This window comes from Augochlora pura, chromosome 4, assembly GCF_028453695.1.
Source record: "Augochlora pura isolate Apur16 chromosome 4, APUR_v2.2.1, whole genome shotgun sequence".
Taxonomy (NCBI): domain Eukaryota; kingdom Metazoa; phylum Arthropoda; class Insecta; order Hymenoptera; family Halictidae; genus Augochlora; species Augochlora pura.
Genome location: NC_135775.1, coordinates 16,079,519 through 16,097,863, shown reverse-complemented (window position 1 = coordinate 16,097,863; position 18,345 = coordinate 16,079,519). Strand labels below are relative to the sequence as shown.

Sequence of the window (18,345 nt, the reverse complement as noted above, 5' to 3'; positions counted from 1 at the left end):
ATTTAGATATCGGTAACAATGTAAAAATCACTTTGAGTATTTTCCTACTTTCACCCTTAATATTTCACTATTTCTTATCATTGTCTGAAGCTTTTGCAATAGTTGACTCTTGAGAATCGACTTATCAACTTCGGCTATGGTATATTCAAATGAGGAAACATACTGTACGTTACAAATTCTGACCGAGAATCGAAATAGATTTTTTTGTAGGCGAAACGATGTCATCACTTCAGAAGAGTTTTTTCACGTTTGGCTAAGCAAATTAAAAATTAAGGTACTATACAGCCTTGTCATAACAAAGGAAAAAATATTCGCCGCCCAGTTAAAGATACAAGAACAGTAGACATCCTTGCGTTTACAAACTTGAATCCTCATAATTCTGTAAAACGTATAGAAAGAGTATCTAGGATAAGTAAATCTACAATTTCGCATATTTCGAAAAAATAAACATGACAACCTTACAGAATGACATACTAATAAACATTAAAAGATTTGCATTTCTAACTATGGATAAAACAACAACAATGTGATTTTTAATGCATACTATTCACTGATGAATCATACAATTAGAAGTGAAGAAAATGATATTTTTTAGTACTCCTGTTACTGGTTAGATAATTATTTTCATTGGGTCAAAGCAACATGTTTGAAAGGTCGACGCTTGATGCGACATGATTGCAAATCTAATATCTCTTAGGCGCTCTTCTCGTTGGGAAAAATTTGAACGATGCTGAATACTGTGCCTTGTTACAAACAGAATAAAAATAATTTTCATTCATTTTAATAGGGGTGACGGTTGGTCTGGGACACCTTGTATGTATACATATATTAATCAAAATATATAGCACAATTTTGCATTACATATTTGGCATTATAATATATAATGTACAAAATATTTTTCTTCACGCTTTACTTTAAAATTATATCTATATTTACATTTTTCCCCATTTATAACGTTTTGCCAATGAACATAAATGATATTGTTTTAGTATTAACACATTACCTTCCAGTGATTACTTAATAATTAGAAAAGCTCACAAGTAAAAATCTAATAAATTTTTCGATAGCTATAGTAATTCTACCTTTGTATACAACACCTTGCAACTGTTATTCAACATTAAATCTACCGAACACTGAGAAAGTGACTAGCCTATGATGCTTCACAGAATGACAAAACTGCATTTATCTAGTCTTCTAGCTATTTTTATTAGGATGTGTGCTTGGATTATGGAAGAGTCTATATTTTAACGATCGTAAAATAAAAAGTACGAAACCGGTCCTTTTTTACCTGCTCCATAGGCTTAGCGTTAAAAGAGTTTAAACTACTTTTTGGTACAACACAACCATAAAAAATACTGGTAATAGTTTTAGGCAGGCGAAGCATTAATGTTTCGTCAGACTAGAGTTCGGCTGAATATAATAGACTGCACAGATTACGCCTTTCGCCAGTTTTCAAAAATACAAAATAACACTCGCGTGAACGATATAATAACGATTGTATGAAATAATTGGAAAATATATTATATCAAACCATTAATGACAGACGTATATCATTGTAGTATATAGAACGTATTCTGCGGAACAAGATACGACTAGTGGTCATTGTAATTAATGTTTTCGTGTTTCCTACTATCACTTTTTCCTCAATTAGTTTTGACAACAGATATTAATTTGCAGTCCGTCTGACTGGATCAATACTGTCTCATGAGGTACCCTCGTTCATTGGCTGTACGTCGGTTGTGGCATATGTTGCTAGTTGCAGACGTAATACGATCCTACAACTCAACGGATGTTGATCATGCGACTGTATCTATCGAAATACTATGAAAGTCGTTACTCTAATGTTCACGTGGCAGTAGCATCGAAGTTTGCGAAACGCCTGTACCAAGACTACCCCAACACCGAGAGGACTGAATATACCATGGAAGAAATTGCTATTAGCAACATCGTCATTCTGAAAACAAGAAATACCTGTGAACAATGTTTAACAACAATGATGTAACGATACACGGTGCGACAGAAGTTCGAAGTGTTAAAATCGAAACCAAAATCTTGTGCTCGATATATAATAACAAGTAACGCGACAATAAATGCTTCCATAATTTAGTTTCTCGTCGAATTAACATTATATCTTTTCGATTCACCTTCTTTTTACCAATTAGTTGAACAAAATGTTTACAACTAAGAAACTAGAAAATTGGAAAAATTGATGTTATAAACATACGCGTAAGTACAAAAATTATTCAATTCGTAAGTACGATGAAAATTGGTTGAAGTAACCGAAAGGTGATTAGGAAAACTTTTTGGAAATGCAATATACAATGCGTGAAGTAATTGTGCTTTCTTTTTAATACAGAAAAGTTTAATCAAACGTTACGATTGTTACGCAAATATTCCCTTCTCTCAGTTTAAATAATAGTTACTGTTTTTTCTTTCTTTGTAAGACAAAATTCTCTTTTTCCTCAAAAGAAAACAGTTAATTAAACAGATCATATGTGTCGCGGTGAAATCGTTCTTCGTCGCTTGTGAACGCGCAGAATGTTAACGTCTATGGTTGATCTTAACATAATGATCCTATTCGCGTTAAAATAAGCGAAAAAGGATACGCTAAAGAAGCGGATGGTAGCGCGCAGCATCCAAAACGCGCAGGCTTCATTCCCGCAGCATCATTGGAGACAATCTTCCTAGCAGTACCAGAAATTCTCACGGTGTATGTGGAAGTCAAAGAACGTGTCGTATCGTTACGGAAACCAGTTACAAAGAATTACCACCGTCTGTCTTTCGACCTTTTCTCTCTCTCTCTCTCTAACTCTGTCTGTCTGTCTGTCTCTCTCTCTCTCTCTCCGTTCTACTTATGTGAGTGTGTATATCCTGTGTACATCGCGAAGTGCTATAATTTTTCGTTGTTATTCGAGAAGAGCATAACATCCTATTGATTACTTTCTAAGTTAACACTATCCACAGAAAATCAATTTCTATTTTCAATGGCAGATCACGATAACATTTACGACGACGAGGTAATTAATCAATTTCAACTTCCTCTATTTATCACTTCGTTCCACTATATTCGAAGCAGTAACCAAAATGCGCTTTTGAATCGATAGTCTTAGAATCATCCTCATAAACATTTCCGAGCAACACTCCACTTGTAGAACACAGTGCAGCACGCGCACAATTTTACAGAATTATGCTACCTCGCATCCACGCATGTTACAAGCTAAAGTCATTTTCGATATACTACTTTAAAGAAAACAAAATATCAGTAGAAATTAACACGATGTTAACGTTTGAATTGACACGGTTAAATTTGTTCCGATCATGATGTCGAAACGAATAGCCTTCCCTCGAGTTTGAGATGACTATTTTTCGTTCGTATTGCTTTATAATTGGTGTGTTTCAGTGACATATTCCTTACAAACTAGCTTTTCTCTTATACACAGATATGCTACATCTGACCACTGTTTAAAGACAGTTTATTTACACAATTTGTGTAGAAAGGGTAGCATCATTGCTGAAATTATATTTCGACTTGACCACGGATTTTACAAGTAAAGGATAGATTAAATCAAAATTGGTGAGAACATTGTCTTATTTTTTAACTCGTTGAAATTCTTAAGAAGAGAAACACACATAGTTCACATATCTTCCAATTAGCGCAGACCATTTTTGCATGAAAGTCTGCAGTCTAATTGCGACTAGACTGCGGATTTTATGCATTTATGGTAACTATGTACATCTGCAATTAAAACAGTCGATATATTAGTTTTAGTTCACTAATGTTATTAAAAACAGTTAATCGGTTCTCGTTTTCTGTAATTAGTGCAAACAATTTTTATCTTGTACAAATGCCCGTGGTCTGATTACGACACGCTTCCTTGCATAAACAACACCGCAATTTGGTAGAGAAACAATCGTGCTATGAAATTTCCGTGGACCTATTGTTCTTGCCCATGGTAATCTCTGCTTGAAGGAGAAACAAAAACGTATCGGGCGATTAACAACTAATTTTCAAACTATCTCTGTTCAATACGCATGTCAAGAGCTCTGTGGATTGCGTGAAATCTCTCGTGTGCCTACTTAATGCAAACTCGTGCTGAATCATTTATAATATGTACAGGGAACGCGCGTAATGCGCATCGTGCCTTAAGAAATCTCGCGTATGTATACGTTCTTGCTGAACATCCGTCTGGACACGATTCCTGATAAATACGGCACAATAATTACACCGTTGTTCCTCGGGGACATAATCGTGGTTAGATTAGCCAGAAACATAATCCCCCGAGCTAACGAGACACGGCAGCGCCCGGGGTAAGTTTGCGCGGGTTCTCGATCGTAGGGGAATTCAAATGGAGTTTTCTATGGCATTTCGTGGAATTAACACGACCAACGCCGATTAATGGAACAATGCTGGTGCTTTGTTCTCTTGCAATTAGTTGATCTAAGCAGCATTTGACAGTAGCATTTGCATCCTTCATTTGTATCGATGCTCCATTGTTCGTAGGCTTAAAAGGGGTAAGTCGAGTGTTCTAAACTCGAGCATTCGAGCTGTTGTGAAATTAAAGTTGGAGATGCAGCAGCGTATGCAGCAAGTTGCACTTGTAGCTTTTGTTAGGAAAATTCTGAATTCTGCAAGAATAGGCGATCGCTCGAACGATTTAAAAGAAGCAATTAGTTATTGGAAGACAAGTCACGTTCAAGACGTTCTCTAAGATTCAGGATTCTAACAATCGATTTAAACCATTTTTTTATATACAAGTTTTGCATAAACATATCTATATTGTCGCATGACTATACTATCTATTGTCAAAATATTGGGCAACGTAGAATATATCGAAGAAGCTCTTTTGGTTCACTGAATTGGTTCATTCGTGAAACAAGAACTATAAAATTCACGATGAAAATCAACTACATAATTAACATTGTAACTAGTTTGCTGATTTTATGCATCAATGACAAAAATAAGTTGCTGACATATAAGATCATGAAAACATAAACAGAACTGAATAATATTGGTATATTATTGTCTATTTGTCAAAATTATTAAAAGAACCCATTTATTTTGATGTAACTTCGATTTTCTACAATCGTCTTAGAAAATGTTTATTTTGCATAAAAATCCGCAGTCTAATTATAACTAACATGACTAGTTTTCGATCTTCTCTTTTACGATTCCTGACGTTGTAAAAATGTATCTATGAGACATTTTTAGATAAACTTCTACGGTCGAACATATATTATAACAAAACGTTTACGAAGTTTCAATAAATCTACTATTTATAACACTGTTATCCATAAATTTGTCATTGATACAAAACAAGATACGCATTAGTCGCATTTAGGGTTCGGTAGATGTAATGTCAACTTCGATGTAACAACACGCAGTAGCTTATTCCTGTCGTTAAAATCAGTTCACTTTCTTCTTATGCTATCTACAGACATATTTCTGCGTTTAAATATAAAGAAGTCGTAAATAAATAGAAGTCATTCTTTTTTGAAGAAGTAGAAAAAGTACTCAGAAACATATACACACTATTTCATAAATAACCGTGGAACTATTCAATGAGGGACTAATGTGTACATTTTGTGAAACACGACGTTTTATTATTTATTGTGGTTGGTAGAAATGAGATATTCATTTATTTTTCAAGCGAATGATGGTCCATTCGGATATGTCAGTGACGTGGCGGTTCCGCTCCATGAATATCCGCCAGTGTCAGTGATAAAAATAATCGGTTCCTTGTTTTAGACTTGACGAGTTTGTATTTGTTCATTTTAATGACGTAATTTTCCTTTTACAGTCGAGTCTGTCTTGGCATGAAGTAACTAAAACTCGTCCGTAACAATAATAATTAGATTAGTTATATCGCGGATCAGATTTTATTAATCGTGTCTTCGTTATACTGCAACACGTGTGTTAAAAATTAATGGTATTCGTCAAATAATGAGCGCGTAATCGTGTACAAAATCATGTATTTTCTACAAATAAATTAATGGTTTTTTACGAATGTCTTGTTCCATCGAAGAATTTTCTTTATTTCTTTAACAATGATGTTAAAGTTTACTAACATCCCTCTGTGTAAAGTATGGTGACTTCTTTCTCAATTAAATTTTTCCAGTCGAATTTCACACAGAAACTTTTTCTTTCGAATCTTTTTTTCCTCGTTGTCTAAAGAATCTCGTTTGTACACCGATGATCGACCCCGACACCATTTTTAGTATGTGCAGTGTGTATCATAAAGTAGGGTGGCCAATCTCCATCCCCCTAATTTCACATTTTTCGATTAACCTTCTTTGTCAAGTGTTGCAGCTTATCAATGGCAATTGAAAATAGTAGAATCATCGACAATGGACTAAAAGTAAAAACAAATTAATTCGTTGCTTCTGTAAACCTTTGTAACGCTTCCTTTCTCCGTGTGTAAGTACATACACGCGTATAGTACATATCTGAAGACGTAATTCAGCGTCTAATATAGTTAATAGTTTCATTGTTATTTTCGATGGTATATAATATGTTGCTCTTATTGTCACATAGTAGAATAATGTTCTCGTACTGTCATATATCATCTAGTAGCGATAATTGTATTAAATAATGGCATAGTGTCTAATTTCGTTCCCTTACATTGTTTTTAACATTCTTAAATTGTTTTATACCAAACAATTATCGAATGATATAAAATGAGAAAAGTAGGTCAGATGCACCAAATAATTGTATGCATTTACATCACAAATATATTAATATAAATTTATTTAAACTTGTGTATTATTGTACACGCCCAGGTACGTAGTTTCATCAGCTAAACAATTATTAAATAGTAATGTTTTAATAACAAAAAAATGCATTCTTTCACATATTTATTCCTTTTGTTTTATTTCTGTGGACATTCGTAAAACTTCGATCGCAGATCTACGTTACTAAACTTACAAAACAATTGTATTAAACTTTTGCCACCAAAAAATTCACTTAATTTCCTTCTAATTGTATTTCAATTTCGTATTAGTATTAAAACTATTTTCCAGAGACGAATTGATAGCTTATTTTGTGTCAAGCCTATAGATCTTTAATAATTTTGGTTCTTCAGAAATAAATAACGCTATAAAATTGTTTCTTACTTCTAAATAATGTCTAAATAATAAACTAATGGAACTGCTGTTGAAACGATGTTTCACGAACATATCTGTCCACAGCAATCATTTTATTTCAGTCGTGATGCAAAGATATTAAAAATTTATCACGTTCCATCTCCACGCGTTGAATAATATATGATTGAATGCTTATAACTAGACTTTTGATTATGCTTTTCAATGTATAATTCTGATCCGTTAAATATAGTTGCTAATAGTTCTTTAAAGTATCTATATAAACTGCTCGAAACAGAAACTATACAATTTTTCCACGCACTATAAAAACAAGTTCGCATCATGATCGATTTGCCACCAAAACTATATTTATCTTTGCTAGTTTCTATTCATGTTCGCTTTAACAAAAGAAAGTTTTCCTTAACTACCTGCGAGTTTCAATTTCTGTGTCAGTGAAGTTTTTTGTTGGCACAATGCACGGTGATCTTAAAATCCACATCTGTCGATTGTACTTTTCGATAAATTTAATCGACAGTGCTTTTTTATCTCGATAGACGATTCAGTGGAATTCAAAGTAGCACAAAGCATTTTTCATTCAGTTTGAAGAAACAGCTTCATCAGTCAATGCTTTCCTTCGCCGTGATTACATCTTTTAGTTATACAGTCCGTAATGTAGTCGTAGCCTCTTTTCGTGATGTAGTTGTTACTTGTACTTATAACACAAACGTCATCAATCATCGCCATTCTTCCGTCAGAAAGTTCATTTGCTCGCAGCAATTTTCTTGTTAATTTCTTTCTAAGGAGCACAATAATGCTTAGTTGGGGAAAAATAAAATATATGTCGGAAAAATAAACGAATGATCGATCATATCACCGATATGTGCTTTAATCTCGATCCTTCTTTTTTTTATAAAATTTTAGGTACCCATTACACATATGAGTCATATTAAAAGATAAGAACTCTCATGAATATTTAAAACGCATTGAAAAATACATTTATTCCATAATTATAGCACAAGAAATTAATTTATTCAAATATTCAAAGACACAGTCTTACATATACACTAGACCCTCAATTGTCCAAGGTAAACAATTTTACATGAATATTGAGAATAACACGGCAGTTACTTAGTTACAACGACAGACTTAATTTTTATCGATTTATGTAATAAATTTATTTAATATGTGTTGAAATCCCTTAGATTGGGCTGATTACATATGAAACGTATTTGACATTCGTAATTGAGAGTAATAGAGGTTCTGTTGTATAAAATACTGTTTTGTAGTTTCTCTAAATTGAAGATTATTATTCTATAAATTTTATAATTGATATGGGCGTTTAAAAATTATTGTGAACGTTCGTACAATCTGCACGTTTAATAATAAGTTATATGCATTGTAGATAGTCAATGACAAATTAGTAATTGTGAGTTTTTTGTGAGTTTTTATGGAAATTAAACATTATTTGCACTTGTTGCAAAAGATAGGAGTAACCAAGAAATCTCGTTCTGTCTTTATTAAAATAGGTTGAATATAGTATATCAAAAAAATATTTAGTAGTATATTAAAGAAATATTAAATAGTGTATTTAAAAGATATTAAAGTCTATGTGAATTATGAATTCTATTTCAATATACTAAATTGAATAGGGTGGGTAATATTAAATATGGTGTCCGGTTTACTGTTTCTAAACTATTACCAATGAAATAAAGCTACAATCTGATACAGTTTCGGTATTATTTTAACTGAAAATTGATGATTGTGATAAAGTACAGCACGAATAATATTCTTGATATTTCGAATATACTTTAGGAAACGCAGAAGATAATATCACGTCTGCAGCAATACAGTAGTAATATAATATTAGTAAAAAAATGCGACATTATACATATATATATATTATAATGTACTACATATATATCAAATAAACAATATAAAAGATAATAAGAAAAATATAATAGAATTGAAGAAATATTAATCGATATCGTATTTTTGGTTTGCAGTTTTTGTACACGTTATTTAGATTAGTGAAATTACTATGACAAATAAATTTATAAAAAATATAACTATATAAATAAATAATAAAATATTAATAAACCTCAATATTAGTTTTTCCAAAACTATTTCTAAAGAAAGCAGTCTCTCTAAAAATTTGTCTTATTTTTAGATATTTTATCCTATTAAATGACGTGGTATCCCTCTATTTTTTTACGTCTGTTTTTATAGTACTATAACTTGTGACAACTTTTATTGATCAGTTTCATCACGCCGTCACGGTCGATGTTATAAATACTTAAATTGTTCTCACCCCTGCTATGTGGAATTAGAAAATATTCCACGATTTAAATGGATATCGTATCGTTCACTTGGAATACGATTGCTTCTATTACTCCCTAAGTAAAAAGTGAGTTTATTTGTGCAGGACTTTTCTTCTCGAAAATCGTCTGATAGAAAATAGATACAAAACAGAATAAGTTAGATGTCACCACTGTTAAAAATATTTCTATAATTTTAATGTTTATTTTTGCAGTCGAGATGTTGTATCAATTTAGTATATTTGTATATTTCTAGTCTCTGTAACGTGGACTTCATCGCCAACATTTTGCAATAATTTATCATGATTTATTCTCTTTAAACACTGGAACATCTATCCATATGTTTTAAATTTAATAATTAATTTTCTTTTTAATGGTGTTTGTCAAATGTATGTTCCCATTTTAAATATCAAAATTTAACTTCGCGAAGACGTAGACTGGGGATTCCCAATGTTTTGTATACCAACTCTAACGGTGTCGCCAACTGTCCGAGTTTTAGTTTAAGTTTAGTTTTCAATGTTTTTTAAAATTGAATTTAAATAAATTTTTATCTTGTTTCTGATAAATTTATACGAATTTTAACTACGCTTTATTAAATATGTTTGATATTTTCTTTAAATATTTCTCTTAAATTATGAATATCCTCATGAAATACGAAAATGAAAGTGTCATGGTTTTACTTTGAGCCGATATAGACAGAATATTTTCCTAGAGGTTACGAGGGTTTTTGGTGCAGTGGAAGCATATTAGGTGTTGTAGAATGCAGATTAAAGTAGTCTGATGATGATAAAACTATGAATATTTGGAGGTGAAGTGGAAGAGAGAAAAAATGATGCGTATCAATCAAGTGTAAGGATAGAGGTTAGGTTGATGTGGGCAACGTTAGAATAACGGGTTAAACCACAGAAAAGGGAAGAATTAATATCAAGAGTAGATAGACAGTAAAATATGATTAAAGTTTAAAATGCATTGGAAGCAAACAGAATTATCAAAGTGACATAGATTCAGTAAGGTAAAATGTTTGGGAAAAGGTAAGAATAATAGTTTATTAGGATTATTATTAATAAGAAAGAAGATAGTAGGTACAATAGAAAATAAGGATAGAGAAGGAAGAGGAAGGAAAAGAGTAAGAGATAGTCAAACTTTACATACATTTGTAAATGAACTTAAAGAGATCAGATGTAAAGTCAAAACATGTGGAGAAGAAATGAAGATAGGGATACGAGACCTGAAAGTGAAGACCTAACGGAAGGAGAAGAGATGGAAGGGAGTGAAAATAATGATGAAACAGAAAATACGGAAACTGGAGGACAAAATATGAAGGAGAAAATGAACAATGTGCAAGTGAAAAAGAGTATAGGATTGGAGAGAACAATGGAAGAAAAGGTGACCAAATTAGAGTTAATTTTCAATCAAATGAAATGAATAAAGTTTTAAGATAAGCTTATTTTAAGATTTGTATCAATTTCATTTAAATCTTCAAAGAAAGTTTTAGGTATTCTTATTATTCTGAATTTGTATAAGATCTTCTAGCCAATGTGAGGATTATTTTGATTCATTGCTCTAGTTTTCAATATAAATTATGAATTATATTTATCACATTAAAAGAGACTCATCCGTATAAAATTATAGCTCATAAAATATAGCATATAAATGCGTAATATGGAGACCAAGTAATTGTGTCTCAAAAGACTTGACGCAAACTAAAATGGATTCAAAACATAAAGTAATATATAACAACTCTAGAAACTTTATAACTCAAGAAACTCTAGAAACAGATATTATGAACGCTTACTTTTCTCTCTGGAGAGTTGACACAATTCAATAGTGTTTACTAATGTATCTGTTTATTCACATGCACTTTATCATATTAAAAGATTTTTTACGTATCAAATGTTCAATTCTTGACAGATAGTTTATTAATCAAAGTGATGACTACTGTAATTGACATATTTTGCCAACAAACTACATGTTTTTGGATTTCACTATCTCAAGAATTAAATGTTTGATATTCATACTAAGCAAACATAGTGACATTAAATATTACAATAATTTTATTCAATTATAAGTTATTCCGTTTCATGTAATCAATATTCATGTAATAAATGTATAATGCATGTTTAATGCAATTTTTATGTAGTCAATCTTTACTCCACGCACTGCACCCGTTTTTCATTTGGCTTGTTAGATCTGTATGTATCTATGAATTGAAGTATACTAGACTATAATATTACACATCTTATTTGTTATTACATTTTTCATTTTGATTGTTGTCTTTGCAATTTTTCCAAAGTCAAATTAAAGATAAAAAAGCACCTTCTTTCATAAGGAATAATTATATCTTTATGTAATTAATTATTTATTTACATTACTAGAATTTAGGTGTGAGTACTTTAATCGAAATGCGGCATCGTATATTATAAATTTGCGATAATCAGTATAATGAATTTCGAGTTATTTACAATGTCACTTTTTTACCTTCTGTTACTCTTGACCTTGATCTTTCCTATACCCGATTTATCTGTACAAAAGTGGATACTCAAATCTGAATAAATAATTCCGTCGTCTCGTGTTAAAAATAGAAGGGATTCGCCCTTATGATTCGAAAATGTCATAGGGCAGGTATTATACATAGAGCCGAAGACTGATCGTAATTTCAACGAGAATATGTATTTTTCACTTGACATACATGCTTTATTGCAGTTTGATTGTGCGACTGTTTTTGCGAAAAAGTTTAGTTATTTATTTTTATTAATTTTTATTTAATCCTTGCCTACTAGGCCTAGAATAACGCCCAACTTATATTTTTACAATTGTACGTATTTTCTTATCCCATTCTTTCATATACAGTAGGAACTAATAGTTTAATAGTCTTATTTAATCTAGTTTAATAATCTATTCATCTAATTAAATTTCTAGAAAGTCTTAATTACTAGCGACTGGAAAACAAAGTTGAAATCACATATTTTCATATAGGATTTCTTTTAAAATGAAGTATACAGTAATACATAACGGAAAAGGTTTGTAATAATAATGACTACTTATTGCTTTTCACAACAACCCACAAGGTTGTACATTCCATGAATACAAAAATCTGCTATTTCACTTGGAAAGAAAGGCGACTGCTTTGTGCACGTCAGCGTTTTTTCAAACGCTTGCTTACAAGAGAGATTGCCAAGTATAGTAATAGTTGCAGAGGGTAGGACTGGACTATAACGTGCATGTCAGGATCAAATAAGGAATATGAGACTGTGCGATGCTTAGAAGTACACTCCACACGTTAAAATGTACAGAAGTTGCCGTCTTTTGTTAAATGAATGCGTTAGCTGTCGAGCTATTACCTAGAAATACTCACAAAATTAAAGTATTTTGTTTAACTATTTAACATACATCGAGCCCTTGTAAAGGTTTAGTAAATAAATAACGTATCTTATGTAAATAAAAATTAATTTTTTGATTTTTTTACTTCGAATTTTTAAGCATGGTTTATCGATTCTTTTTTCATCATTTTGAATGTTGTGTAGACAATACAATATGGAAATAAATATAGAAAGAAAGAACATTCCATCTAAAAATAATACGAACAATTCGATCTCATTTTTATCGTTGACTTTTATATATACTAACTTTTTCAAGTAATTAATAAGATTTATGGCCTGATTTAATTCAAATTGTCACATGCGAACCTTACTTGAACAGAGAATTCTAATGTCGCAGGTTCGGATAATTGAGGAGTTTCTGTTGTATTTCATTTTTCTCGTTCTTTTAAAAACTTCTGAAAAATTCCTTCATAATCAATGAACTAAATTTGAAAAGTCGGATGATACTTAAAGTTACTGTTAAGGAGTATGGAAATATAATTATTGTTTAAAATTGTAACATGTTAATATCAACATGCTACATTGAAAGGTCTTACAGGCGAATTCCTGCAATGCTTAGTCTCACATCGTTACAAACGTTTATTGTAAGTTCAGTCGCGAAAATAAAAAAGTATTGTCATCAAGTATCTCTCTGTATCAACTGATAGTCATTTTTCTGACAGATACAAATCTTGTTTTTTAGGATTTAGACAACACGCTTTATTGTCATTGTTTACATATCACGTTATTGTTTATAGAATAAAATAGGGTTGACAAATTAACAGTCCACGGGCTGCACGTGACTACTCTCCCTACTTGCCTGTTTCGTTGAGTGTGATGTAGGAGAACTGCCTACTCCATATCCACTCGACTCCATCGACCTATCTGTCTGTCTTTGTCACATTTCTTTGCTTCCTTTTACGGATGTATATGGCTGCGTGTGTATACGTTGTTTATGTTGTATGTATGTGCTAATGTCAGCTGAAACATCTCAAGCAGCGGGTAGAGAAGGAAGTTGGTCACTCTTGTATCAACCCCACGTCAGGATTTGAACGGATTTTGACCCAAATTCCCGAAAGTTGCGCACAATTTCAGTGTTGGCGGTGATTAGTTGCCGCTGATATTTCTTTGTACTAAGAAGATCAAAATCAGACTTTTAATTGCGTTGAAAATTCCTGAAATTGCAGCGATAAACTCTTACTATTATGAACCCAAGTTTTGCCATGTTTTTAAATTAATATGTTTACTAGCATTTTTCCGACAGTTTTGGAAACCGAAAAATGTCTTTAAATAGGCTTTCTTATCTTATTATGTTTTTATTTTGGTAGGAATTAGATCACTTATTTACACAGTGTTAAGAAGTAATTTTTTATTAAATAAACGGAGTATTTTAATCTTTTAGGGGATATAAGTAGCTTATAATTAAGAATTATTATAATTCTGATATATTATTCTAATATGTTATTATAATTCTATACATATAAGCAATTACAATACTACTATAATACCTTTTATCACTGTTATTGATTATTTAAGTCTTGCAACTACTTTGGACTTGATTTATAATTTCCGTTTCTCGCGCGTGTCTTCTTTTCCTGAAGTATTTAATTTAACCTATTCGTTTTAATGCACTTTTTAAATTGACATTTTCAATGTCTGACTTTGTTGTTAACATGATACGATAAAGAAAGGAACTTTCATTTGTACGAGTAGTACAACGAGCTTTGTGGATAGGTGCCGATAAAATGACTGTACTGTATTTCCCTCTTCCAATATCTTTCTTTCTGGACACGAGATGTTAGACCTAGATACTTTTGCTGTTTTTAGCACATCGATGGCTTATCTTTTAACCGGGTTGTTTTCCACTTGACTGACAATCTGTTTCAGTTCTTTTATTAGAGCAGACAATACATTAGATAAGATGTTCTTGTGCACTTCAGTGGTAGTTCAATGGTTAAATTTTGAACTCTTATTTGTTGAATTCATCTTTGTATTTCTGGAATACAATTCTGGAATACATGTTCGATAGTGCTGGTCTAATAGGGTAAAATTTATACTTTTTAGAATTTGCCGCGTAGCCTAAACTACTTACGTGTTTGAGTCGAAAGGAAGGAAGTACAATGTACTAATTACAACAACGTATCAATAAATTGCAGCTTGAAATTATTACATACAAATAAACTTTTACATAGGTTACTATGTTAGAAAAACATCGCACAGTGGTCGATATTTATGAAAAGTGAGACGAAAGTAAAAGAAAAGAATCATTTTACCAGTTGAAAATGGTTATGTGATGTAATTAATTAGTATCTTGTACGTATTATAACATTCATAATTTGAAAGTAACTTTTCCATTCTGCCATTATACATATGTACAAGTTGATGCAAAGGTAATTCAAAAATCGCGGTGCATGATCTTCCCCATTATGGAAGAGAAACAATAGATTAAAAGAATATAAGGATTAATTAAAGTCTGACTCTGTACATTCCTACAAGCTTGTGCTATACTAGCATTGCTCAAGGTTTTCGGTGCTATTATTAGACGTTTTATAAATTATTGATTGTAAATATCCTTAGAAATAAAAGTGTAAAAGGGTTTATATCTGATAAACCAGCTGATCGGTGAATTAGACCGCATGCATCAACCTTCAAAGACAGTATTTAGAGATAACTTGCATGGGCCACTGTGGAGCCATCACCGCAAAACAGTGGTTTTATTATATCTATTTGAGAGTAAAACTATGGCAAGTTACTATTACCGACAATGAGCGGCGTCAAATGGAAACAAATTAATGTCGCCCTCGGAAACTTACAGTGTCGGATAAAAAGATAGCACACTTTAAAATTAATGTGATTTTTATTTATTTATCAATAGAACCACGGGTTTTGTAAACATTGTCTCGGAAGGAGACAACGGCGATAGAAGAATAGACGACAACTAAATCCTTTACAAAGATGAATAAGCTTTAAATTCGATTTTTTTGAAAATGAAGCACCGGGTAAAAAATTTTATACCAAATCTTTCTCTTATTTTTTCATGTAGGATCCCTTTTGGCTCGGCTGTATTACGAATTACGGTTTTTCTTTTCTTTTTATTTTTAGCTTAACGAATCTAATGGCTCTTCCTGGAGCATGACGGTCCCGGATTGATCTTCCGCTTGCTATGTGCACGCTCGTAACCTTTGTACCTTGGCAGGCCGTTTAGCAAATTCCCTAATTTTGAGGTCTGCAGCGACCTAAGGCCAACGCATGGCATTATACTTACTCACTTAGCTTGATAATGCAAACAGGTAGACGCTAACTGCGTCCTCGCATGTTTCAGCTGATGAGTTCGTGCGTAATACGTATGGTGCTTTGTTACATGAAATTATATGAAATTATCAGTATGAATATCACAACAAATGAACTCTCATGCAATTCGCATAACATTATTATTATTATTAATAACTTTTTTGGAGTAATGATGATGATAATAATAATAATAATAGTAATATTAATAATAATAATAATAACAATAATAAATATAAACTAGTATACCTTTCCCTCTAGTTTTTCTGTTTATCCTTTACGATTCAAAGCGGTTGATTATTTCTAGACTATGGATTTTTATGCAAAATAAATATTGCTTGCATTAATTGCAAGAGAGGGAAGCTGCGTAGACACTCCTTCCATCCTTTAATTATTTTATTCAGTTGAAAGTAGAGCAATAACGTGCTTAAATTCTTTAAATGTTTCTACAGTTCTATATTTGATCTACACATTTTTCTCATAAGTACATAAAATCCGCAATCTAATTACAATGGTGTGAATAATTGTAGTCTTAAAGTAATTGTTACACGTTTAGTGATATTTAAATAAATACTTAGCAAAATATTATATTTTTATATTTCTATTTCTATTATTTCTAGTATAGAAACATATTTTGTTAAGTTTTCGTTTAGATATCGGTAATAATGCAGATATCGCTTTGAGTCTATAATTATTCACCACTGTATTTAAAAAACAAAGCATTCTGGGGTAAGATGCCTTCGACAGAAGTGTTGAAGTATTAGACATTCTATTGAACTTTCATGACGCTATTTTTATTGATATAATTTTCATAAAGTAGCGAATCCAGGTCACGTAAAAGATAATATGATTTTTTTTAAGTGGAATACACAATTTTTTATCATTAAGCGGTAGATCTAATTTGACGAGACCTTTCTGAAACACTTTGTTGTTTGTGTGTTTTCGAAGGTAATTAACTGAGTTATGAGCTTTAAAATATGAGTCCACAATAGTTTCCGATCGATTGACTATTTTAGAAATATAGTATTTTTTAAAATAATGTTTCCGAATGAAATGTAAAGGTTAAAAAGTAGAATGTTTTATTGAATGATCAAATTCGTTTGATCTTGCACAGTGCTTACGATTGCCACTTTTTCACTAGTTTTGCATAAAATATTTTCCAAGATATTTCTCGCAGCTATCTGCTATTGAAAAAGCAATTCATATCATTTAATTGCCGAAAATTGAATATTTAGGGGTATATATATATTATGGAATATTTAGTGTCCAAGGGTTAAATAGAATGTTTAATCCTTTACATTTTTGTTAAAATGATTCCTTTTCTGAGGTAATTAATCGCTTCAAGATTGTTTTTCTTTGGTGAGGGAGGGGGCGCAAAAGTGATTACATGGATTAATTTAGTTTAAAATAGAATATCAAAACAGCAAAAAGATACTTATAGTTCAACGCATTTAGCATTATCATCGGTAATGAAATCAATAGAACCTCGGATATCCGAACTTATCAAGAAAACGTAACTGTTCGGATAATGGAATAGTAGCGTAGTTAAAGTACTAAATTTCATTTTACCGATTTGTACAATAAACCGTATTGTATATGGATCGTCGTAGATTCATTTATTTACTCGTGGAAGTTAAAAAATGATTCAGATATTCAGAGTTCGAATAATCGGGGTCTGCTTTAAACTTTTCTATCCTTAATAAGCTTAATACCTTTCTATTCTGCTATATTAGTATCAAAATAGCTGACGAATTGATAATGGTTCTAGCCTACCAAACACAGTTGATAAAATTTAGACAGAAAGAAGGTTCGATTTAGATAAGATAAATCTTAGGGATTTGGTCAGTGTTACAATTCATATTTAACAATAGAAAAATACTATATATTATATAACATATTTCTTGAAATACTTGATCATAGACACCAAACGCTGATATATTTTGAAATTCCTGTACGGTTGCGATATCTGTTGCAGTAATTTTTATGCATTTATGACAAAAACTAGAACATAAAATGTGAAATTGTGGCAACATTCGAGAGGTTTAAAAAAACTGTTGCATTGCTATTGGCTTATTAAAATTATTAAGCAAAGAAATTAATCTCTGCGTAGTTTTGCTATCTACGTATATTAGCGTGGTCTTTACCTAGAGATCTTTAATCTAAATATCTTCTTGGAGATTTTGTTATATTTTCCGTCTAAAGTTTAACACTTGCATAGTGTCACTTTCAAATGTTGAACCTTATGTAGTCGTGTTAAAAGTAAAAATTTTAGTGATTTCATTCCATTCTGAAATATAATTGTATTT

At 31.5% G+C, this 18,345-nt stretch overlaps 1 protein-coding gene across 7 annotated transcripts in view; it reads left to right on the top strand.

Annotated features, from left to right (window-relative positions):
- The first annotated feature begins 2,720 nt into the window (after positions 1-2,720).
- Dpp10 (Dipeptidyl peptidase 10) overlaps positions 2,721-18,345 on the top strand; it is a 36,114-nt gene continuing 20,489 nt past the window's right edge. For 2 of the 7 annotated variants that reach the window (XM_078179001.1, XM_078179000.1), the window contains exon 1: positions 2,721-3,017. In XM_078179001.1, the coding sequence (XP_078035127.1) occupies positions 2,985-3,017 (33 nt within the window). In that variant the 5' untranslated portion in view covers positions 2,721-2,984. Of the gene's footprint in view, positions 3,018-10,038; positions 10,779-15,722; positions 15,751-18,345 lie in introns of those variants that run through there. The other 5 variants (XM_078178999.1, XM_078178997.1, XM_078178998.1 and 2 more) reach the window with 4 other exon arrangements.